Below are 27,214 nucleotides of genomic sequence, written 5' to 3'. Positions count from 1 at the left end.
TATATATATAAATAAAGAGTGTTTTAGAGGTAAAAAGCGTGTCAGATAGAGTGATGTTTATGAAGCTGGAAAGTGATGGTGTAATGATGAATGTTGTTAGTGCATATGCTCCACAAGTTGGGTGTGCGATGGATGAGAAAGAAAAATTTTGGAGTGAGTTCGATGAAGTAGTGATGACTGTACCCAAGGGTGAGAGAGTGGTGATTGGAGCAGATTTCAGTGGGCATGTTGGTGAAGGGAACAGAGGGGATGAGGAAGTGATGGGTAGGTATGGTGTTAAGCAAAGGAATGCAGAAGGTCGGATGGTAGTGGATTTTGCAAAAAGGATGGACATGGCTGTGGTGAATACGTATTTTAACAAGAGGGAGGAGCATAGGGTAACATACAAGAGTGGAGGAAGATGCACACAGGTGGATTATATCTTATGTAGGAGGGCCATTTTTAAGGAGATTGGAGACTGTAAAGTGGTGACCGGGGAAAGTGTAGTTAGGCAGCATAGGATGGTGGTTTGTAGGATGACATTGGTGAGCAAGAAGAGGAGGAGGAGTGTAAGGGCAGCACCAAGGATTAAATGGTGGAAATTGAAAAAGGGTAATTGTGAGGTGGAGTTCAGGGAAGAGTTAAGACAGGCACTGGGTGGCAGTGAAGAGTTACCAAATAGCTGGATAACTACAGCAAAGCTAGTAAGAAAGACTGCTAGAAAGGTGCTTGGGATGACATCTGGACAGAGGAAGGACGACAAGGAGACATGGTGGTGGAATGAAGAAGAACAGGAGAGTATACAGAGAAAGAGGTTGGCAAAGAAGAAGTGGGATTGTCAGAGAGATGAAGAAAGTAGACAGGTGTATAAGGAGATGAGGTGCATGGCAAAGAGACAGGTGGCAAAGGCTAAGGATAAGGCATATGAAGAGTTGTATGAAAGGTTGGGCACTAAGGAGGGAGAAAAGGACCTGTACCAATTGGCTAGACAGAGGGACTGTGCTACGAAAGATGTGCAGCAGGTAAAGGTGATAAAGGATAATGAGGGAAACATACTCACATGCGAGGAGAGTGTGTTGAGCAGATGGAAAGAGCACTTTGAGGGGTGATGAATGAAGAGAATGAGAGGGAGAGAAGGTTGGATGATGTGGGGATAGTGAATCATGAAGTGCAATTTATTAGCAAGGAGGAAGTAAGGATAGCTATGAAGAGGATGAAGAATGGAACGGCTGTTGGTCCAGATGACATACCTGTGGAAGCATGGAGGTGTTTAGGTGAAATGGCAGTGGAGTTTCTAACCAGATTTTTTAATGAAATCTTGGAAAGTGAAAGGATGCCTGAGGAATGGAGAAAAAGTGTTTTGGTACCGAATTTTAAGAATAAGTGTGATGTGCAGAGCTGTAGTAACTACAGAGGGATTAAATTGATCAGTCACAGCATGAAGTTATGGGAAAGAGTAGTGGAAGCTAGGTTAGAAGGGACGTGATGATTAGTGATCAGCAGTATGGTTTCATGCCGGGAAAGAGGACTACAGATGCAATGTTTGCTCTGAGAGTGTTGATGGAGAAGTACAGAGAAGGTCAGAAGGAGATGCATTGTGTTTCTGTAGACTTAGAGAAAGCATATGACAGGGTGCCTAGAGAAGAGTTGTGGCATTGTATGAGGAAGTTGGGAGTGTCAGAGAAGTATGTAAGAGTGGTACAGGATATGTACGAGGGTAGTGTGACAGCGGTGAGGTCTGCAGTGGGAGTGACGGATGTGTTTAAGGTGGAGGTGGGATTACATGAAGGATCAGCTCTGAGCCCTTTCTTATTTGCAGTGGTGATGGACAGGTTGACAGACGAGATCAGACAGGAGTCCCTGTGTACTATGATGTTTGCAGATGACATTGTGATCTATAGTGAGAGTAGGGAACAGGTGGAGGAGACACTGGAGAGATGGAGATATGTTCTAGAGAGAAGAGGAATGAAGGTCAGCAAGACTAAGACAGAATATATTTGTGTGAATGAGAGGGAGGACAGAGGAATGGTGAGGATGCAAGGAGTAGAGGTGACGAAGGTGGATGATTTTAAATACTTGGGATCAATAGTTCAGAGTAATGGTGAGTATGGAAGAGAGGTGAAGAAGAGAGTACAGGCAGGATGGATTGGGTGGAGAAGAGTGTCAGGAGTGATTTGTGACAGACGGGTACCAGTAAGAGTGAAAGGGAAGGTCTACAAGAGGGTAGTGAGACCAGCTATGTTATATGGGTTGGAGACAGTGGCATCGACAAAAAGGCAGGGGTTAGAGCTAGATGTGGCAGAGTTAAAGATGTTAAGATTTGCACTGGGTGTGACTAGGGTGGACAGGATTAGGAATAAGCATATTAGAGGGCCAGCCCAGGTTGGAAGGTTTGGAGACAAAGCCAGAGAGGCAAGATTACGTTGGTTTGGACATGTGCTGAGAAGGGATGCTGAGTATATTGGGAAAAATGCTAAGGATGAAGCTACCAGGTAACAGGAAAAGAGGAAGGCCTAAGATATGGTTTATGGATGTGGTGAGAGAGGACATGCATGTGGTTGGTGTGACAGAGCAAGATGCAGAGGACAGGAAGAAATGGAAACAGATGATCCGCTGTGGCGACCCCTAATGGGAACAGCTGAGAGAAGATGATGATGATATATATGTAGTTAGGATTACTTATCTTGGTCGACACAGCAAATATATAATGATGGCAAGAATGTTGAACACAAACGGTTGACAATGCAAATGTCAACAGTCAGCTTTGCATGTGTGAGGAAAATCCTTGTCAAATGCTAAAAAAAAAAAAAAAAATTGTTTTATTGCAGGGTGAGCCCTCCTCTGCCCCCCTCCTGCAATTATATATACTAACTCCAAGATTGCACAATCACTGGGAAAAGGGAATATTCACCCACTCAGGGATTGTCGACCAAACACACCTGTCGACCACCTGCGTATGTCAACCAAATGTGGTTGATCAAGCAACTGCCAACCTTTGGTGTCTGAGAGGACTATCGTCCTACTGATTCAAAGAAATTTGCCTCTCTTGGGGAGAGCACTACACTTCCAGAACAATGGTGCTGAACAGTGTGCTGCAATAAGAATTACATTTTGGTCATACTTGAGAAAATCTGGACAGCCTCCTACATTGTGAAGACAACTCCTACAAAGGAATCTAAGGAGAAGAAACTTTACCTGACAGCACCTATGTGGTGTGAACTATAATTCCTGCCCAAGAAAGGAAGCATAAAGCTTTATGTAAGACCCACCAATAACACAGCAGGGCAATGGAAACATTTGCATTCCCTTATACAATAATGAGATTAATTAGGAGAATATCTGAGGGATTGGAGGCAAGAATTAAAGTGGGAGGTTTCCTCTCATAGGCTCAAAGGAGGTTACTAGGCTATTGGCCCCAGGACCTTTATAAGCCTAGCCATGTCATAACCTTGTTCCCTTATTGACCAAGTTGTATGGTCTATATTTGCAGTGCAAATCTATGATCAGCACTGACTGCCTTTATCCAAGAGGGACATAGGTAACACCCTCTGGGGTAAATTTACAGTCTCCTATCCAGTTGTCTAAATTATGCTTAAATAGGGTCATTGAGGAGCTCTGCTTTATGTGAATTGGGAGTTTGTTCCAGGGAGTGGCAATCTCTGGGAAACGTATCTGTCTCTCCAGCATGTCCTGTTAATGTCACAGGCTAGTTTAAGATCCCTAGAGCGAGTGAATCTTGTCCCATTTGACTTGATGTGCAGCATTTCAATTAGAGCAGGGTCTGAGACTGCTCTATAGGCCAGGCAAGTCACATCTCAGCAGTCTAAAAGATACAGAGTACAGTGACAGGGCCTTCAGTCTGTCCATATAGGTCATGCGTTGAAGGCCCTGAATTTTATTGGTGAGAAACCTCTGAGGTCTCTCCAGCTGCTGCAGGTGTCTGGTGAGGTACATACAGAAGGAACTGTTATACTCTATTAATGGCGTGAAGAGGGATTAGTACAGGGAAGTTATAACATCCTTAAGTCTGGATGCAATGCCCTTACTTAAGAGATGAGTAATGCTGAAGGCCTTCCTTACCATGGTGGACACATGGTGATCGAAGTTAAGGCTTTTGTCAACCTGTGTTCCCAAATCTCTCACCACAGGGTTCGAGCTATAGGGGGTACTGTTAATATTGTAATTTGCAGGGACTTCCCCTTTGCTGAAACAGATGATAATGCATTTTTTTGAGTTTAGTTTAAGTCCGTGGCTTTGGCACCAATCATTTGTCTGTGTAAGCCCTTTTTGTAGTATGTCAACATTGTTTGGGGACTCAGCGATTGCACCAAGTTTGCAGTCATTAGCAAACTTGGCAAGCCACAGGCCATCTATTTTCACCTAGACTTCTGAGAAATAGATTCCAAGCAGTTGGGGACTCAGCACAGATCCTTGTGGTACACCACTGGTAACTGGTCTGATTGTAGAGGTGGAATCCCCAACTTTGACTGTATGCATTCAGTCAGTGAGCCAGTTGGTTACCCATCTAGTGATGTGATGTATGGGTTAATAACCAGCTGGGTGAGTTTCTCAATGATGCCTGAGTGGGGAATTGTGTCAAAAGCCTTGGTTAAGGCAAGAAAGGCTGTATGTACTGTTTAGCCTCCATCCAAGACTTTGGTGGCATTCTCAAAGAAGTCCAACAGGCTTAATAAGCATGATCTACTCTTAACAAAGCCAGATTGGGATGGGTCAAGAGTTTGAAGGTCACATATGTCTTTGTTGATAAGGTCCATAGTGATTCTCTCCATGGCCTTGCACATAAAGCTGATTAGACTTATGGGTTTATAGTTCCTAAGGTCAGTTGATGGACCCCCCCCCCCCTTTGTGCAAGGGAATTACTGTTGCTGTTTTCCACTCTGCTGGGACAAAGCCAGTATTTAGACAGTGGCTGAAGAAAGTGCCAAGTGGTTCTGCTAAGTTCTGTTTTAGACCATTTAGTAGGCAGCCTGGGATGTTATCTGATCCCATAAAGGATGTGTTTTTGGCTATGGAGAGTGTGGTTAAGACCTGCTCTTTACAAATACTAGGTAGAGAACTGATGACAGGTATGCTTTGGTGTATGTCTGGTGGGGCAGCGGGGTGAAGTTTGCAACAAATCTGTCTGCTAGCAGGTTGGCAATGTCCTCAGGGTCAGTAGGAGTGGTATCGTCCACCACTAATTCAGCATAAAGCTGGGCCTTCCCTTTTAGATTTCTAACATAGCTAAACAATGCCTTGTGATTATCCTTAGCTATTGATACTAGTTTAGCTTTGTAATTGGCTTTACAATATATTTAATTTGCTTGTTCAAGCTGTGGAGGGTGTCCTTCCTCTGCTGAGTCGGTTCCCACTTGTTCTTGGACATTAGTTTCTTCCTCTTGTTGTATAACCTATTTATGATTGATGTCCAGCAGGGTGGCTTGTATTTTTTTTTGTGAGGACCTTCTTTTGATCTGTTCAGGTACAGCTGAGTCTATAAATTTGTATACGTGTTTATAGACGGCATTTGTGCACACTTCTGTACAGGAATTATTGCTGACAGTTTTAGCAAGGGGTTTGAAACTATTTATGCCATCGCTTAGGAGGCTATAGTTTGCTTTGGAGAAATTTGTCATCCTTTTTGTTCTTGGGTGGGGGGGGGGATCTCTGATAATCTGTGTCTGAATAGAGGAACCAGGCAAGGGTGTCCACTTTGCTCTTTGCTATTTGCTTTATTTGTAGAGTCATTGGCAAAGAAAATAAGGGACTCAGAAGTTCAAGGATATAATTGGTGTGGTTATCAAGAAAAGTTAGCTTTATTTGCAGATTATATTACTTTGTACCTGATAAACTCAGAAAATGACATTTAAGTGTTGTGGAACATTTTGAGACAGTTTCAAGTCTTTTTGAGACATAAAATTAATGAAGATTAAACAAAGCCTATAGGCATAAATTATGTACCCACACATTAATTGGCTTAGCAATACCCATATTTATTGGGACACAATAAGATGAAGTATTTAGGAGTATGGATTAAAAAGGTTTCTGTTATGGCAGCTAAGGATATGTGGGAAGAGACCAAACAAAAGATAATATAAAAACTGAGAAACTGGAAGTTTTTGTTTATGGATATGGATAGTAAGATATAAGCAGTGAAAATGCTTTTTGTCCTTTAGTTTTATGTAAAGGTCAGGCATATTTTATCAAGCAGAAGAGAAGTTGTGGACAATAATAAACAAATTGTTGCAGGAATTTATCTTGGAGGGGAAGAGGGCAAGGGTTAAGTGGGATAAGCTGATCTTTCCAATAGAACAAGGTGAGTTAGGATTACCAGATATGAAGGGATATTTTAGAGCTACACACTTAAAGCACATACATATAACACAAGCAGAAATTTATAATTCAGAGTGGAAAAGGATGATGATGAAGCAGGGGGGAAATTCAAATTGTAAGGAGAGAGTGGGATTTTAGATGCAGAATCTTAAGAGATTCATAAACTATCAGAAAGTATTCTGAAAACTAAGCCAACATGAGAATGGAAAAAGGAGATTTTGCCAATAGGGAGACTGCAAGTAGGGATACAGAGAATAGGCAAGAGGGGCTAGAATTTACTGGAGAAAGCCGGCAAAGGAACCAAGGTATTAGGAGCAAATAACTAGAGAGAGAAATGTAGTAGAATGGGATGAGGCCAAGAAGATATTTAGACTGCAGGCTAGAGATCAACTTCCCTTTTAGGGATTGATATCACAGTATAGGCAAAGTGAAAGGGATAGGGGGAATCCTAAATGAAAGACTAGCTCTAGTAGTGTTTTAGTTCAATCTAGAACATAAGCTGCTGTTAAAAATGGATAATTGGTAGGGCATATAAAATATTGCAAGATAATTATAAGAAAAAAATCATAAGAGGTTTGAAAAGATTGAGAAGAGAGACTGGATAAGGAATTTTTTACAAGTGAACAATGGGATGACATATGTATGACTCCCTAGTATGCAACAAAGTCTAGAAGGTTTATGATTTATGCCTGGAAGTGCTTGCATAGGTATTTTTATACCCCAAGCAGACTCCAAAATAATTTTTCCTCAGGTAATGTTGGAAGTGTGATGGAGAAGAAAAAAGTAAGTGAGAACATATTTTCAATAAGTGTAATGAGTTGGCAAACTTTAGAAATTCCATGTAGAGTACTCTGCTATAAATATTTGGTGAACAAATGGGTGCAACTAAGGATATGATTCTTTTAAGCTGGGACACAGGATCTGAATTGCCTAAACTAGTAAAGCCTTATTAAATTTAATTCTGGTGGATGCCAAAAAAGCAATTACTGGAAAATGAAAATCAAAATAAATAAATAAAATAAAATAAAGTATAAATGAACTGCATTTGAAGTATTGGAAATAATATTGTATACAGATAAAGCAATTGGAAGTAGGATCTTATGAAAATGGAAGGAACAAATTACAAAAAATACAAGGAAATTATGAGGAATAATGTTCAGGAGGAGGAGGAAGAGTGAGGTAAATGGGAAGTCAGGAATTGAGCAATTTATGTAATATTGGACTGATGACAGTTATAAAAAGGAGCATGTCTGATGTAAAATGTATGTAACTGGAAAAATGTTAATATGGTTTGTTTTCTTTTATATTAATGTATTCTTGCTTATGTATTAAGTGATAATTTAATAATGGTATTAAAAAAATGCTTGCAACAGGTGCCCAACCCCATAAGGGTAAAGAGATGAAGACCTAACTATGACACAGGTAAACTTGTTCCATTACCAGCATGGGAGCTAGAGAGGCCTGCAGGAGAGCTGAAGCAGCTGATGCCAGCTTGTGGACAAACACTTGCATGTGAAAGTGGATGGGTAAGGTCCTTGTATTGCAGATGCAGCACTTGCACTGCTGAGCTGGACTCTTAACATTCATGGCAGCATGCATGCCTCTCCCAGAACAGGCATCTATTATGAGGCTGCAAGTTGCTGACATAGAATGTTTAAACAGGGACTTCCTCAGGACCAAAGTCTGGACCATTTTCTAATGCCCAACTCTTACCTCACAGGGGAATGGATGGTTTGATAAGGCTTTTCTGGACAGAAACAAGGTACTGCATGACACTTGCCTTATTCAGGCAATGCCTGGCTCTTACCCTTAGAGGAACAAATAAACCAATGAGCAGTGGAATAAGCACCACTGGGCAAGTACCAGGGACTATGTGGGAGATAGAAGGGTACTTATGTATTATCACAACCAGATTTTGCGACCTCTTTTACTTTCTTCACTTTTACTGAAATGGCCTCACTGAAGTGTGATATCAAAGGGTAGTCTGGCAGAAGGTCTGTTGGGGATATCGGTAGGGGTTTTAAAAAAACTAGTAAGACATAATTTTGAGGCGTGTGGGTAGCATCCTTTAAAGACGTCCAGCATTGAATTCAGCGATCGCAGTGGTTGCGTGTATGTACGTGTGTTGGGCTGAAAGGAATGCAGGAGTTAGCGTACGATCTGTGGAATGGATTACTTTGTACTGCAGTTCCTTTTGGTGAAGGACTACTACTTCTTCGGCTTTACCTTTTTGTTTTTTTTTTTTTTTGAATCATGTACGACAGTATTATGAAGGTTAGAAACAGGTTTGGTGGACTTAGGTAGCTTCATCATTAAAACGGCTGATAAATAATACAGGTTTGAAAACAGAGATTTCCTACCTCACCGACTACAGCATGTGGAAGGAACATGTTCGCAGTAGAATGGGACTCGCTTAACTGACAGGAGATGCTGGTGGTAAAAGGGGAAACCTGTTTTTGAACCTTATCTTATGAGCTGTTTCAACGATAAACCTTCCTAAAAGTACAAAAACATTACAGAACACATGTCTCTAACCTTCATAACACTGCAGTGCTACTATTTGACCTAAACAGAAGCAACCAGCATTAGTGCAAAAATCTGGTTGCGATAATATGTACGTACCTATAGAAGTACAGATGGAACATAAATAAGGCAGTTTTACTTTATAGAATTAATTACAATTTGCCTCTTATACAGAAGGCTAAATGGGCTAAGCATTTTTCTACTTAACTCTCATACTACTCTGCCTGATGCAGCTTTGGGAGGGAGCAGTTATTGGTATCACAATGCACTGCTCAAATGCAGATGCATAAAAGACTCAGCTACATTACTGCTACCTGAGGCCTTGTTTATTTATACATGATGCAAAGGAAAACCCACCAAGTAAATTACAGAAGTGACCAGGCAGGGAATCCCTGTACAAAAATATGTGCCTAAAACTATATATAAGTAACAAAGCAGCTGCAGTTTCAATGTTTAACTGCCTCAAAAAACTTGAAAAACAATTAAGGATTAAGTACATTCATTCATTACATAATTAAGGAAAATGTGAAGTGCAGGTTCATTTATTTCTAACTGAAAGTCCAATTTACATGCAACTAAAGAGATAATCAAAGATGAAGCAATAAAGCTTATTTACAAATAGCTGGAAGTATTCAAAATACAGACTAGTGAGTTGTGATAGCTTCAAAGTCCACTGGCAACATTTTGGCATATTATGGAAGTGCTGTATAATAGGAGGTATCTAATGAGGTAAGAAAATGTGTATAAATGGTATGTAGATTGTAACATTCTATATAACATGTGGAAGCAGTGAATGTGGTATGTTGAATAATAAAACTCTTGAGGGCAGGAAAGAGTTGTTATTTGGCAGGCCTGGTATAGAAATATGATATGGAGGAGGTTACAAGAAATTTCTTAATAATGTATATCTTGTGTGTATACATTTATAGATAAATATCAAAAATATTTCAGTATTTCTTTTACTCACAGGACTTGGAATTCCCTCGAACAATGGAGCTCTGTGTTGTCCGTTCCTCACATATTTACTGAAAGTGAAAAAACAGAAAGACTGATTAGAAAGTAAAGTGCATCCATTTAACTGGGCAAGCACTGTTACGGTGCCACATTTTCATATGATCATAAACATCTGAAATACTCTTTTTTTATTTATATTATTTTTATAAATACTATTCTATAACCTGAAGACTCAGTGTATGAAATTTCACCTTCAACATCAGTAACATAGCTTTAGGTTTTGTACAGATAGACACATGTGAGAATACTTACTATTACCATAGATCTGTGAGGAGATATCACTGCAGTCATAACTTATGCTGTTTGGGTTATCTCCTTATCTGTGTCTTCCTATGGGTCAGTCTCATCTGCAGTATTATATTCACTATGAAGATCTTAGGCTGTGATGGAATTTGGAGTTTTGTTTGCTTGTAGTGTTTCCAGGCAAGAACAGCTTTTGTTAGACCATGTATTTCCATGTGGTTACTGGTACTATCCATCATGCCATTGAACTTTCATAGGTGTTCAAGGCACTCATATATAGTCAGGTTTGCCAGAAGCTTTTTGTTCTTCATGCCTCCTTTGGTCCTACAGAGAGCTAAGATTATGGTAAGGTATTATCCTGAACAAAGCTAACACTAAAACCATTATACTAAAACAACAAGTAATTGAAATAAATCAAATAACAGTTATGAAGAAATATATATAAATTTCTCAGGAATATGGAGTGAGGGTGCTTTACTGTTACAGTGACCCTTCCTCAAAGGTACACTGTTACAGTATGTATTCTTAGACACAACAGTACTGTCCTCCTCAGAAAGTCACTGTAACAGTAAATCACACCATTTGGGAAGATTCTTAAGCAGTACTTTCATACCAAAGGGAAAGGAATAGTTACAGGATCCCCAGTTCCGCAGCTGTGTTAAAACCTTCCTCCTTCTGGGATCTCATATTATGGAACAGGATTATTCTGATTACAAGTGTGACAACTCCACGCTGGGCCAGTATCAAGGAGCCTGAATCCTCACCACTGACACTGGAGAAGGATGTTCACTTGGAACAAAAATAGATACATCCAGTATTTCCAGATGCAGCTCTCTGCATCAAGCACAATTTCCCTTAAGTGCACACAGAGAACACAAACAGCCCAGGGTATGGGTTTCTCTCTCTGTCTCTCCCCAGGAAGGCTCCCCATTGGCACAGCTGCAGAGTTAAGTGTTCACCTGAGTGTCCAAGCCAAGTCCTCTACCACTCTCTCTGTGAAACTAGTGCTTCATGTCCTCGTTCCAAGTAGCTGACACATGCACTCTTTGAGATTTCACTGGCACACACACACACACACACACACACACACACACACACACACACACACACACACACACACACACACACACACACACACACACACCTGGGAAAGGCTGGCACAGATTTACTAGCTATGCCCCCTTCTGCCTAAACTATAAAGTAGTTACTGCCACCAGACACTGTAGGGTTCAAGAGCTGAGCCTGTCTCAACTCTGTCTTTGTAACTCTTCTCTGCTCCCCTTCCACAGGAAGTCTGGTATCCTCTGACAGTGGTGCCTCACTGTCAGCCTCGGTACTACCACTCACCTCTGCCCTTGCAGTTACTCTGTCCAAGGGAACATCACTACCTACAAGCAGCTGTGGGTCACCTTCAGGCTCATTGCTGCAGGGTAGCTCCCTCCCTGAAACAGTCACCTCACTAGCCCTGACTTCAGGTGTGAGGTCTGTTTAGGTCTTCCCCGGGCTACTAGACCCACATGCCTGTCTCCAAGCCTGACTGTGTATAACTACATGCACACAAGGTACTGCATTATCAAAATCATTCCCTATCAAGACATCTGTAGGGATATCCTCAAACACACCCACTTGTTTACTTCCTTTTCCATCCTCCCTGCCAAGGTGAACCCTGGTCAAAGGCATCTGGAATGGGGTCTCTTCTAAAGCTCAGACTGAATTGGACTGTCCAAGCAAGTACTGCTCCTCTTTAATCACTGCAGGCTTTACAATGGTTATGTCAGTGGCTGTGTCTCTCTCTTAGCAGTGGCCTGTTTTCCATCCACTAATATCGGATATAAACTCTGATGATAGTTTGGTATCCCTGTTGTTTCTAGACAACTTACCACTGGTATACTGTTATTCCCACTTTCTGGCTCCTCCACCTTTTGTTCCCACCTTGCCTCCATGGACATCTATATGATAACTGGCCCCACCAGTACATTAAAAACATTTAATCCTTGATTCTGGCCGTGTACCTGAACTACTGGCTTCCACTGTTACTGTTAGACTCTGTTGGGGTGGTCTAAGCTGCCCACCATGGGTTCCCTTATATCCGTGTGCAGCAGTGGGTATCCCTTTCCTGTGCTATGATGCCCTGGTCACTAAGGAAAGATGCCCTTTTTTCCACAACTCATCTGCAGAGTTAAATTCTTGGTCTGCCAACCAGATTTGCATGTCCTCAGGCAAAGTCCTAAGGGCTTGCTCCCTCACCAAAAGGTCTGCCAGCCCTTCCACTCACCCACCTATGAAAATAAGTGCTTAACTCAGCAATATAATTACACACACTTTCCTCTGCCTTGTGTCTATGTTCATGAAACTTTTTTCTGTAAGCTTCAGGTGTTAACTTAAAACATTCAAGTAAACAATATTTGACTATCATAATTTAAACAATTAATTTAGAAACAGCAGTTACACCTTTACCATGGAGTAAGGGGGTCAGGAACGGTACCCATAGCTCTTGGTCAACATTATACTGTTTACATACTCTTATAAATATATGAATAAAACTATCAAAAATATCACCCTCAGTAAATTGTGGAAGAAATGTACTGATCTTTATTGCTTCTCGGGTTCAGTAATTCCCTTCCCCATTACCTCCATGACCCTGGCAAAGAGTCTGTATCTCCTTCTCATGTTGATGCTATTTCTCATTTTCTTCAGCCTCCAAACACTGCAGTCTCTCATTTTCTTCAGCTTCCAAATGCCACAGTCTCTCTGCTGATTCTAATTCCATCTGTTTCTCCTTTTCTTCAACCTGCAAACACCACAGTCTCTCTGCTGATTCTAATTCTAAATGTTTGGCCTCCAGTTCAAGTCTCTTTAACTCCAGATGGATTTTTAAATCCTCTGAGGAAAAGGTGAACTGTCCTCTTTCTGAAGGCTGCAAATCCCTATCATCAGACTGGTTATCCCCCTGGTTGGTGTTCTAGGCTACATCTGCAATTAAGACCGAAATAATTTCCTCTTTAGTCAGGTTGGCATGCACTAGTCATTTGGCTTCACACACCTTGGCCAACTGGTTCTCTGTCAGCTTGCCACGATCCTCTGCTGACATTTTTGCCTGCTTTCCCTGACTAAACTAAACTAACAAAATAAACTAATAAATAAATTGTTCTGACATGAAATTCTGAATGTTCACCTTGTGGCTGCTGAGAATACACATGCACCTTCAGTGACAACTGCCTACCGGCTACAGAAGTTCAATTAACATCCACACCACTGCTCACCAATATGTGACGTCCCCACCCTGGGTCAGTAATCAAGGAGCCTGAATCCTCACCACTGACACTGGAAAGGGGCGTTCACTTGGAACAAAAATGGATACACCCAGTATTTCCAGATGTGGCTCCCTGCATCAAGCACAATTTCCCTTAAGAGCACACAGGGAACACACTCAGCCAAGGGTCTGGGTTTCTCTCCCAGTCTCTCCCCAAGTCCCCAGTAGGGCTCCCCACTGGCACAGCTGCAGAAATAAGTTCTTAGCCAAGTGTCCAAGCCAAGTCCTCTACAACTCTCTCTGTGAAACCAGTGCTTCGTGTCCCTGCTCCAAGTAGCTGACACACACACACACACACACACACACACACACACACACACACACACACACACACACACACACACACACACACACACACACACTCTTTGAGTTTTTATTTAGCTATGCCCCCTTCTGCCCAAACTATAAGGTAATTACTGCCACCAGACACTCCCAAACCAGCTACTCTAAGGCTCTTTTGGGAGGGTGGCCTAATGGTTAAGGTGTTTGCCTTACAAACACAAGGTACAGGGTTTGAATCTCACAGGGGATAACTGGCTAGGCTTAAAATGGCTTGCAAGGGCAGTTAGCCTAGTACTAGCCTATGAACCTATGAACCTATGAATCTTACAAGGGTAGCTAATTATACTGAATGAAATTAATATTAATATGAATAGTAGTTTGAACAATGCTGTAAGGCTTTCAGGAGTGGCCAAAGAGTCACCATACAGATGTGAGTACTCTCAAAGGTTAAAATATTCTCTAAAGGACCAGCCATAATAACAAGTTTAAATATATTTAATAATAAATAATAAAGGAACATGAAAATACTAAATATCCATTTACAACAAATACCAGAGTTTCAACCACAGGAAATATTAAAAATAACACAGGTGACCAGGTTCACACGGTTACAGTAAAACAATACTTAACTAATCTCACTTTATTTTCCTGACTTATCTCAAGAGTTACTATTCTCTGGTCATTCACTAGAACAAGGCATGATGAAGTAGGTGAGTAATCCTTCAATGTCAGGTTCCAAAAATAGACTGTTCTGAGATTTCAGTCTCACCTAGTATTAAACATTATTGTTGTGATGGATTACAGAATGACACCACATACATCTGGCCATCTGACGTCTGGCTCCCATGCAACCCCCATTACTACAAACTGCCAGGATTTAGCACATATGTGTCAATAATACACAAAGAACCTTGCTAAGATCTGCTGCAGCTCCTGAAAGTCATAAAACCATAAAACACGTCCACTCTTTCTACAGGAGCTAATAAACCATACTTCTTACAAACACTGCATCTCTGGCTTCATTCAAAACTGTGAGGTAACATCTTTATAGCCTAGGCCCAGTACATTTATGTCTTACTATTTTTCAAAGCTTGAGAGTAACCTCTTCTCTTCCAGTATCCTCTGTTAAAACATATACAATTAAACAGTTGCAATAATGCACATACATTTCTTTTTCTGTCTAGCAGGGCACACTGTTGGTATATTTTTAACACAAGCAGCTTTACAAATACAGTTTTAAACACAAGCATCTGTAAAAATCAGTTTGATATAGGAATGACATATAATTCTTTACAAAATTCCAGCTAGCCATGCCGGCATATGTTACACATCCACTGCCCTACTTCTCCTGGCATAGCTGGCTATACCTCATATCATCACATCAAGTTTATAAAGAGAAATACTGGCTGTTTAAAATGCTTGGCTATCTTGAATATTTCTAGTTCCCAAAAGTGTGGTACAAAAACAAACATGTTCCAAAGAATAGCAGGTTATAGATGCCCCAAAAAACTCGAAGCTCGGATACCAATGTACACAAATTTTATTACAGATAAGAGCCACACACAATATGCTCACTTGCTGATATGGTTAAGCGCTTTCATCTGCCACAACACAGATTTCATCAGAACCAATAAGCTCCTACAGCCCCTTCATTTTATAACATTTTTGGCGCCAAAATCATTCAATCAATAATATTCAATTAAAAAAGTTAAAAATACTGATTATGTACAATAATTTTTAAACAAAATATATAACAATATTTTAAAACAATCCTGTCTACCTGATGTTATAAACTATACTGTAATCTGACTTATAATCATATGAGTTATTAACTATATTATGGTCTTATAAATGAATTTTGTATATTATGTTTTAATATCTACTGCCAACTTCTTGATTAAAAATGTTTTCAAACATAATATAACATTCGTCAATGAATATATGCCTTCCAATGCACCGAATACACTTATAACAATATGAAAGCTTGTTTGACTTGTTCTTAACAAGAGCTTATAATAGCTAATACAATATTGGCATTATACTACCATATCTGTAGAATACCTTTTTTAGCTTTGAACTAATAGCTTAGAATACAGGAGATTATGCTTACTAGAAGTTCTTTTAATATTGAATCTACAAGTATTAGGAAAATTGTATTTTGAATACATATATTCCATATTGTATATACAGTACATATGGGTTATTGTATAGGTATAAGGACATTCCCACATATTTAGGTTATTCTACAGATATGGTAGTATAATGCCAATATTGTATTAGCTATTATAAGCTCTTGTTAAGAACAAGTCAAACAAGCTTTCATATTATTATAAGTGTATTCGGTGCATTGGAAGGCATATATTCATTGACGAATGTTACATTATGTTTGAAAAAATTTTTAATCAAGAAGTTGGCAGTAGATATTAAAACATAATATATAAAATTCATTTATAAGACCATAATATAGTTAATAACTCATATGATTATAAGTCAGATTACAGTATAGTTTATAACATCAGGTAGACAGGATTGTTTTAAAATATTGTAATATATTTTGTTTAAAAATTATTGTACATTATCAGTATTTTTAACTTTTTTAATTGAATAATATTGATTGAATGATTTTGGCGCCAAAAATGCTATAAAATGAAGGGGCTGTAGGAGCTTATTGGTTCTGATGAAATCTGTGTTGTGGCAGATGAAAGCGCTTAACCGTATAAGCAAGTGAGCATTGTGTGTGGCTCTTATCTGTAATAAAATTTGTGTACATTGGTATCCGAGCTTCGAGTTTTTTGGGGCATCTATAACCTGCTATTCTTTGGAACATACGGTTGCTGAGAGTTATTTTTTCTTTATTGGTTGTCGGATGACAAAAACAAACATGCATGAACCATATAATTTTAAATGTTCAAGTAGATCATAAAAAAGTGGCAAACAGCACTGCAGCTTAACCTTGCAATAATTCAAGTTTCAGGTTACAAAATTAGTGGATAGATACCATGAACAGGAACAAATAATGACTCATAAAAAAAATAAAGGAACACAGGAGCAGTACAATGCAAGTGATCAGGAGGACCATAACATGCTACAATGTTCTCCTGGCTTCTTAAAAAGAACTCTGGTTCTGCACTCCTTCACCTGCAGATTGCACCCCTAACAGCTTTCTCCTGGGGCAGCTGTCCCCTTTGAACCACCCTAGTTACAGCTTTGCTCCTGACATAAACATACATCAGGCTTTTGGTAAGCTGAGTGTTCAGAACATAGCTTGACTTTCAGTTTATACTATGCTGATGAGCCCTATGCTAAAACAGTTTAATATCTATTTCAGCTTGTATTTTGTTGCAGCATTCCTTACACAATAAGACCTCTGCAAATAAGTTTTATATAATACTGCATGAAATATTCAATATTGCAACAAAGACCTATTTCAGTATCTTCACTGGTATCGTGTCAGTGTATAGACAGTGCTCAAGGGCATGAACCTTAATGGGTACCTCTGAAGGTTCAAGAGGAAAAAAATTATAAAGAAATATAACTTCCCTCTCTGATTTGTCTGGTTAAGGAGAATTTAACACAATATGACTTAGATCAGAGATGGCCAGCCTGTGTCTTCCCCAACCTCTTCTCTGACGCAGCAAGAAATTACAATTTTGGTTACAAAGCCAGCAGTCACTACGAAAAGAAAGTCAATAGGGTATGCACGTAATGCTTGAGCACATGTGTCAAGCTTCCTATGCAATACGTGTATGTGGCTCTCGTTTTTGGCAATATTCATGCTATTCTCTGTAAAACAATGGCATGAATTTGTTTTTCTGCACCCTTACTGCTAAGTTGCTAAGTGTAGTGTAACATCACAGCTGCAGTCTAGTAGTAGTATCAGCTTTAGTAGCACTATTTTGCCAGCAGTGTGTGATCCTGATCCATGTTTTTTAGTATCCCATTAGGTGTCTGAGTCCATTGTTACAAAGTGCAATGTAGTGTCACAGCTCGAAACTCAGCATTATCAGTTCCATTCTTGGAATTATTCTGCTAACAGCATGTGCTTTATGTTTTTGTTTTTGTTTCTTTCTTTTTCCTTTTGTTTTGTATAGAATGCTAGCTTTCCATTACTATAAGCTTGCAATGCCACAGCTCCATTTGAGACTTCCCCATCACACATTTCAGAACATCGGGTGTCAGTGTCGGTCTGTTGCTAATATCAAGTATTCCACTTTTTAAATCCTGCAGTATAGGAGTAAATGTTTATGCAGGCATTTTATTTTTTTTTTTATTTTGGCTCTTCACAGGATCAGACTGGAAAACCTATGTTGTGTGTGTGCGTCTGCATGTCTTTCTGTTAATTCCTCATCAAGTGCAGTGCAAAATGCCACAGTACCAGTCAGGAGACACACACTCCCTTCATCACAGTTACATACAGGGAAGCACAGTGCAAATATTTCTGAATACCATTTATTTTTAGCATCTGGTTCTTCAATGGTATAAAGTGGAATGCAAAATGTCACAGCTCTAGATACCCCCATGTTACAGCTCCAGTAAGAGAATTACACTTTGATTAATTTAGAATAGTTCTTATTACCATTGGGATGGCCTTACCACAGGAGTACAGAGGAACTGAGACAAGAGGGTTGTAGCTTGGATGAGGACAGGGATGGACCAGGGACACAAATGGGTATGTCACCTAGGCACCAAATAGATCATAACCTTTGAGCTGCCAATAGACAGTCCATGTGTCCTACTGACACTGAAAGTTTGGCCAGACAGCTGACTTAGACACACTGTCTTTCTGTTCAAATTTTCATTAAAGAAATTCTTCTTACAAAAACATTAAACTTTATGGGATCATATGAACATAAATGGAATCCATCTTCTCCTGAAAAGAGATAAAGATAAATTATGAGGCTTCCAGATAGAAAGCACATAACATCCTTTACATATACATGATTTATAAAAGTCACACAAGAAATGTCCAAGTCTTGTAAGACAGGTCCTACAATTATCTTTCTAACAGCATTTAAGGGATGGTTCTCCCTTTTGAATCTTTACCAGTTTGTTAAGATTTCTAGGTTACAGAACGAAGATTGTTAAATACATCTTCCTACACACACACACACACACATATATATATATATATATATATATATATATATATATATATATATATATATATCACCATAACCATTGATAAATTAAGTTCTTTAATAGTTGGCCAAATTGCAGAGCAATAAAGCCCTTACTGCAACCCAGATGACCAAGGATTAACTAGCAACACAGGTACTGGAGGGGCTGCTAACAGAGGATGAGACTGAGCATCCAGGAGGAAGGGGGGGGTGATCTGACCCATTTTAAAGCTAGCACCTAGTGGAGAGAGAGAGAGAGAGAGAGAGAGAAAGGTATAGCATATAACATATGGGCAGGATATGTGTGCTTGGCTCTACCAAGCCTTATCTGTGGTGTAGCCTTCATGGGACAAGTGGTATATCTGTGAGTATGCATACCAGCCAGCATGGGAATGTTTAGGGCCAGAGAAGGGAAATTCCCTTATGGCTGCCTGGATGAAAGCTTTTCTATGACTGGCTCTTACCCTAGCAAAGCTAAAGCTGTAGTTGAGGAGCAAAAGCTAAAAGGTCTGTTCTTCAATCTAGCTGGCACATTTCCTTTCTTTCCTAAGAAACAGCACCAGTTTCTAATCCCCTACAATCTCACACTCTGTGAGAGAGAAAAAAAATGTCTGCTCACAGAGGAGCACCAGGCCTTAATGCTCTCCTGCTATACCGCAAACCCTCACTTTTACATAAATAGCAAGAAACTGAAAAACAAAATGGATCTGGCAATCACACACTCCCCCGACACCTTTTTCTGGTGTAGTTGCCCCCTTTTCTCTACCCTAGCTATGCTTCTGCACCATAGAGATGAGGAATGGATGTGCATGGCCATATGGGAACTTGATAAGTCAGTAAGCATTGGCCAAGAATAAGTACTTTAAAAAAATAAACTATTTAGCTCATAAGGATTTTACTGAGTTTCCATTTTACAATGGATTCACTGATGTTTGCTGAAAATACTGCCGGTGGAATAAAGACTCTAGTTGTTACACTGGAAAAAAACAAAACAAAAAAAAAAAAAACAAGAGCTCACATACACTGGTATCTGCATATGATGAAGTTCAAACTGACTTGCTATGTTAAGGTTATATGAAACAACTAGCATGATTTAGAACAGAACTTTACATGGATGATGACAGACTTAATTCATTTAATGTTCCAGTGACACAAAAGTAATTGAATTTATAACTGCATGCCAGAGGTTATCACATCACTCTCAATACTTACCCAAAGCCACTAAGGCACATTCCTGATGTTCCACCCAGTGGGAAGCAGCCGCTTAAGAAATACAAAAGCTGCTCTGAAAAAGAGTCATCCAAACAGCCTCACCAGACCAAATAGGATCCAGGTTTTACACAAGATTCTTTTTAGTGCCAAAAAAGCCAGGGGACTGGAGGCCAACCTTGGACCTCAGCATCCTAAACAAATTTGTCATTCAAATAAAATTCCAGATGGTCCCAGTTCAGTCTATCCTACCCTTCCTGGAGAAAGATGATTGCATGTGCTCGATAGATCTTCAGGATGCATATTACCACATAAAAATGGACAAATGCTCCAGAAGATTCCTCCACTTCCGGTTGGGAGCCAATCATTACCAATTTTGAGTGCTACCCTTTGGTCTCTCTATGGCCTGCAGAGTGTTCACCAAATGCATGGCAGTGGTAACAGCTCACTTGAGACTGCAAGGATTCCAGGTGTTTCCGTATCTAGATGATTGGCTCCTTACCACCCCCACCAAGTGTCTACTGGTTGCAGCCCTACATTACATCCTAAACCTAGCAGAATCCTTGGGGATCTCCATAAATGAGGAGAAATGCAAGGTAATTTCCTCTCAAATTTGGAATTCATAGGGGCAGTTTTCAATACGCAATCTTGCCTAGTCTCCCTCCCTCTTTACAGACTGAAAAGACTAACCTCCCAACTCCGGGTGATACTCTCTTGAGACAGTGTTCCAGTTCGGGCAATCCTCCAACTACTCGGATCAGTGGCAGCATCAATAATAATAGTTCCACTGGCAAGATTACACAAGAGATTACTACAGTGGCTGCTACTAGCACAGTGGTCTCCTTCGAGTCATCCATTGTCCTTCCAAGTCCACATAACAAATCAATGCAAACAAGATTTACTTTGGCGGATGAAGCCAGGTGAAGCTTTATGAAGTCGTCCTTTCTCTCCCCCCCAGACCAAGGCCATAGTGACCACAGACACTTCCCTGACTGGGTGGGGGGGCACTTCCAGGGGAAGTTGGTTCAAGGTACTTGGTCACCAGAGGAGTAATCTGCATACCAATGTTCTGGAACTGAGGACAGTGCTTCTAGCATTGCAGGCATTCCACTCTGCCCTTCCGTCAGGGACAATTGCTATCCAGTCGGACAACATGTCAGTGGTCTGACATGTCAACAAACAAGGGGGAACCAAGTCCTACCTGTTGTGTCGAAAGGACATGAGAATTTGGCAATGGGCAATAGTTTCCAACTGCTTTCTCATAGCAACACACATTCCTGGGGATTCCAATGTGATCGCAGACAAACTGAGCAGATGCATCCTCCTGCCTCATGAGTGGTCCCTCAAACCAACCATAGTGGCAAAGATTTTCGACTGCTGGGGTCAGCCTTGCTCTGATCTCTTCGACTCACCAACAAACCACAAATGCAGCAGCTACTTTGCCCTAATCCCCCCGCAGGGGGAGTCCCCAAGGGACGCTCTAATACATGATTGGCCCACAGGGTTTATTTATGCTTTCCCCCTCTACCTCTGATTCCACACTTTATAAAGAAGGCCATTCGGTTGAGAAGCAGAGTAATCCTTATTGCACCCTACTGGCCCCGACAAGTTTGGTTTCCCTTTCTTTGACTTCGCCTGTTATGTCAACCATGGATTCTGGATCCAACTCTGGAATTGCTGTCACATCCACAGGGGTTGATCATCCAAACATATCAAGTCTCAAGCTGACAGATTGGTTTCTCCACTTGCAGTGATTGCCAGGCAGAATAATCTTTCCTCCCCTGTATGTAACTTCCTTCTAGCTTCACAGAAATCATCCACAAGGAAAATCTATCTTAATAAGTGGAAGAGCTTCCTGATTTGGTCTTGACAGAAAGAACTAGACCCCTGCTCAGCTCCAGTTACTGCTGTACTGGATTACTTGTCAAACCTTCTTTATTCGGGAGTGTTAGCCTCCACTGTTCGAGCACTCTTGGCTGCCATATCATATTTCAACGATGGATTCCAAGATTCGTCCTTAATTTCCCACCGTCTTTGTAAAACCTTTTTGAAATTTGAAAAGGGTCTCATGCATCAGACCACCTGTCAAAAAAAACAATTGAACCTTGGAGTTTGACATTATTTGTACAATCCTTGACTCAATCTCCTTTCGAACCTGCTGCCACTTGTGATATAAAATTTTTATCCTGGAAGTCCCTATTCTTGGTAGCCATCACCTCAGCAAGACAAATATCTGAACTCCAAGCCTTGTGCATAAAGTGGCCTTAGATGGTCTTTCATAAGGCCAGAGTATCACTCCAAACTAATCCTTCTTTCCTGCCCAAAGTTATTTTGAATTTGACTATTAATCAGACCTACCGGTTTTCTTTTAAACTTCTCAAATAAAGGAGAATACTGCCTTCATTTATTGGATGTACATAGACAACTACAATTCTGTCTAGACATAACTAAATCACTACAGAAATCCAACCAGTTATTAGTATCCTACTCAGGACCAAATCTGTTTCTAAGATAACTTTATCTAAGTGGTATATGCTTCACCTACCAACATAACAAAACCCCTCTTCTGGGTAAGGTCAAAGCACATTCTTCTGTTGCCCTCCATTCAAGGGCTTCCATGGATGATATTTGTGCAGCTGCAACATGGGATACTCCTCATACCTTTATCACTCATTAGAAACTGGATTTGGTTTCCAGGGGGAGAGCATCCTTTGGTTCAATGGTACTCAGGAGCATCCTTCAATAGGGCCTCCCAAGACATGAAGTAGCTAGGGACTCTGTCCCATCAGTAAAGAAAGAATGAATGACAATTAACATCAGATAAAGAAGTTATGTTCTTATCATAATGTTCCATCCGTGTTGTTGATCTTCATTCATTCATTACGTCCCACCCTCCTTCCCTCTCCAAAAGGCTGCTGGAGGTTTGGCTTTGGTCCTAATCCTGTACTCGGGAATTTGCTCAGAAAAAGCCTCCACTTTCTTTCGTAAGGACAAACTCGATCTGAGATAACAGGGAGAGAGGCACTATGGGTAAGCTTAGCTCAAGAGGTTTTTGGCTGGTGCGATCTTGTTATAAGGCCAACTTGGTTCCAAGGATGGAACCGACACCCATCAGTAAGGAATGAATGAAGATTACCAACATCAGATTTACTTTTATAAACATTTTATCAACCCTATGCAAAACAATATGCTCACAGGCTTAAATATCAGATTGTTCCACAGGCACCCTAAGGCTTCAAGTACTGTTAACACTAAGATGGAAATTAAAATAAATTTTATTTATTATATAATTTAGTTGTCTTTTTCATAACATTTAACATTTGCTTGTTTAAAATTTGTCTGTTTTATTGTGTGCTTGGTAACAGACCATTATAAGACTTGAAACGTGTTCAGCTGCTAATAGAGGCATAAAAAGGGTGCCTTCTCTTCAAAGACATCAAGATTGTTATTGCACACTGTTTCTTGTTCCAGAACTGATCAGATAAATCTTCAAGACCATATCTATACTTACCTGGGCTCAGTATATTAATATATACAAAGTCATTCTGATTCTTAAATACACGAATAATGAATTCTAGTAATGGGCACATACGGAATAAAGTCAGAATAATCAGATAAGAATCACTTTATTGCATCCATCTAAAATCCAATACCAATATCAATGATTTTTCACAGTATGTTTAGGAAACCCAATCCAACAGCCTATTACTGCAGGATAAATTGTCTCAGTAGAAGAAGCTGATTTACATCAGCCTAAAGGAGTTAAAAGTAATATACAGAACTCTTACAGCTATCCAGTATGATTTTTCAGAAGGGGCATCCTAAAATCAGTACAACTAATATTATGCATAAAACTAAATCCAGCATAGCTTCATGCTCAGAAGGATAAAGCTCTGTGACCCAGATTAGTCAAAATAAATTTGTGGCTTGGACACTGAAGGAGCGAGGCAGATCAGGATGGGAATGAGCAACCAATGCTAGTTTGCCATCCTAAGGAGAAAGGGGACGTCCAATTCACTGCACTGCACTGTGTTCAGGCAGCAATATTTGAGACATGCTCTTAGTTCTTGCCAAGCTACATGTGTGCTAGCTTTCATGTGGTATGTGCAAGAAGTACACACCCGAGGGTAGGGCAATATTACTAAAATCCCTAAGGGCTGACTAGATGACAAGTTTGTGAGACAGCAGTTATCCTAATGAGGAAACATAAATTCATTTCATTATGGGAGGCATGATAGTTGGCAAGCAGTGGGAATAAAAAAAGATAAAGAAGATGAGAAAGAACTACAACCTTCCATCTCTGGAAAGGGGCAGTTGACATATGAGGGTGGCTCTTACAATATGGCCTTTGACTACTATCAAGTTCTGTTTTGAGTATATACATCCAGCTAGTAGATGCTTTAAGAATGCAATTTATCTTTGTGAAGATATGGAGGTTAAATTCATACATATTTCTTCACAATATGCAGATGAGATGATTCCCAAAAGGATCTTGTTCACCACATAGTAATATATGTCAAAGCCCTTTTTTCCACATCTCAAGAGACTGTTTGAAAGAGAGAACTTGTTTATATTTTCCATGGACTCAAAGCTCAATGTAATGAAACAAAACAAATCCAATTTAATTTCCTTAACTTCTTCTTGGTCAAGATAAACATATTATTCTTTTCTTTATGAGCCTGACTTCTCTTTCACCATGCCTATTGCCTCTACAAAAGTTCCTACTAACATAACCTCAGGTCACAGTGCAAGAATCTACAAAACTTTGAATCTATTAGCTTGGAATATACAGTTTGGATTGCTTTAATAAGAACTGTTTTATTTCATGGGTTTTATATATCTTAGAGGAAACTAAAACACTTAGTATGGCAAATTCTTATATACAAAGCAAAATATTTTTTTTCCCTGGACAACATTACAAGGTCTGTATTTTTTGCATTGTTCGATGCAGGAGTTATTAGACTATACTGTCTCTGAGTCAAAGTTTATGTTTCTGAAACCTCTGCTTGCATACCGGTTATTCCATCTAGTACATTCCATGCCTCTGCTTTTCTGAAGGAGTGAGTCCTATATGTAAGACCATCAAGAGGATATATATATATATATATATATATATATATATATATATATATATATATATATAACTTTTACTTACAGATTTTGTTGGACAAAACTGATTTCAGCTCCCTTTGAACTGCCATTTGCAGTGCAGCTAAGATATTTCTCATAGGAAGTACTTTTCTGGTTCCTTTTACGTTTTGCAACTTTTCAGTTACAAGCTTCAATGTGTAAACCACTTTATTTTGGTATTCCAGTGTAAAGGGATGTCCTAGAAGATAGCTCATTCTTTCAGATGAAACTATATTAGCAGCAACTCTCTGTCAGAACACTCAGCTGCCAGTATTCTACCCAGCTTACTCAAATAAGGGATAGTATGATCTATCTGCTCTGGGTAGGTGTGCACAAGTATCTTATACATTATGACAGAAGGACTAATTATTTTGAAAAGCTTGATCATCTTTTGTTTCATTAAAGAAAGGCATGAAGGCCTATCAGTAAATAAAGAGACTATTTAAATAGCTAAACCACTGGTTATCAACACTAACCATGTGATTCAGACAGACTTACTGTGATGATGAAGCCTTAACTGAAAATATTTCCATATCATGGTAAGCCTTACTGATTCAGAGATTACTCTGCTTCTATGGTTTTCCTCTGCTGCTGGCCATAGCAGAAAGAAAGTGGCCTTGCTGGGGAAACTGCATGCTAATGTGGCAGTGCGGGGGAGTCTTGACTGTTAGCCATGTGGTCTCCCAGAGAAATGGCTGTGGTTCTAGATTGACTCAGCACAGTGATTCAGAGAATCACTTTGCTTAGTTAATTTTTTCTTTAGCAGGAAAAAGTGAACACTATCTTTTGACAGAGTTCAACCATTTGCTCCTATAGGAAAAATGGTGTCCTCTGTGTGAATGTACACAGACCACACACACACACACACACACACACACACACACACACACACACACACACACACACACACACACACACACACACACACACACACACACACACACACACACACACACACACACACACACACACACGTGACCATCAGTTATAGCCACTTGTACATATGACTGTGCATGTCAGAAATATATATATATATATATATATATATATATATATATATATATATATATATACACATGCTTCCCTACATATAGATGCAGTTATGTGCTATTGGGAGCACAAGTATGTTCAGATCCAGTTTTTTGGTCAGATTATTACCTAACTTCACTTTTTGGATGACATTTTATTATATGGAAAGGAAATTATGATGAATTAATGGAATTTATTACTCATTAATTCTACTACTCATTTCTTAAAGTTTACTTACCATTTCTCAAACTGTAATATTAATTATCTAAACATTATACTGTTTAAGGATCTAGTATTTACAAAAATCCTACTTTCTCTAATGGGTATTTGTATTACAACAGCTGTCATCCATATAAAGAAAAAAAAAATCTTGGTGAAGCGACAAATGGTGACGCTATCCAGAATAATTTCTGATGATAACAACTTTAACAAAAAGAGATTGACAAACGGGTCTCACTGATTTTAGCTAGAGATTACCCCGTAATATGCTCAAATATATTAAAAATGATCTCATAAATTATATCATAAATGATCATAAAGGGTAGATGTACTCTATACCAGCCTATTTTGGAGATAGGGTTAGATTTTAATAACTCCAGTTACAACAGGAAGAATGAAGGTACAAGATAAGAGAATAGTTTTATTATGGGATACGGTCAAGAAAGTAAGATCATTATGCCACTTACACACAGGCACTGGGAAATAAGTTACTAAGAGACAAGTTAGGTAATAAGCCAACCTTTCTTTGTTTGAGAAATCTTAACATCAAAGAGAGACTCGAAAGGGGTGCTAGGAGTACCACAAGGAATAGGAATGTGGTTAGGGCAGATGTGGTGCCTGTCCACAATGCAAATTTATTTATGAGGGGGAATTAATTTTTTATAAGTAGTGTAAAATACAAGATCAAGTTCAATTCATATTACAATTGTAATACCAAGGGGGTTGTAAGTTGTGCATTCCGTGACCGTTGTTTAAGTTTTTACATTGGTAAAACTGAAAGGAAACTTACAGCCAGAATGCAAGAACACTTTTATGATATTGA

The 27,214-nt window shown here is 39.5% G+C and overlaps 1 protein-coding gene across 1 annotated transcript in view; it reads right to left on the bottom strand.

Annotated features, from left to right (window-relative positions):
• The window catches only part of LOC122788364, a 213,927-nt gene that overhangs the window by 141,303 nt on the left and 45,410 nt on the right, over positions 1-27,214 (bottom strand). The window contains exon 4 of the mRNA XM_044055441.1: positions 9,803-9,860. Within this exon, the coding sequence (XP_043911376.1) occupies positions 9,803-9,860 (58 nt within the window). The remainder of the gene's footprint in view (positions 1-9,802; positions 9,861-27,214) is intronic.

This window comes from Protopterus annectens, chromosome 13.part0, assembly GCF_019279795.1.
Source record: "Protopterus annectens isolate FY-2018-M chromosome 13.part0, PAN1.0, whole genome shotgun sequence".
In the NCBI taxonomy this organism is placed as follows: Eukaryota; Metazoa; Chordata; order Ceratodontiformes; family Protopteridae; genus Protopterus; species Protopterus annectens.
The sequence above is the reverse complement of the archived record's forward strand: the minus strand, read 5'-3'. Positions and strand labels throughout refer to the sequence as shown.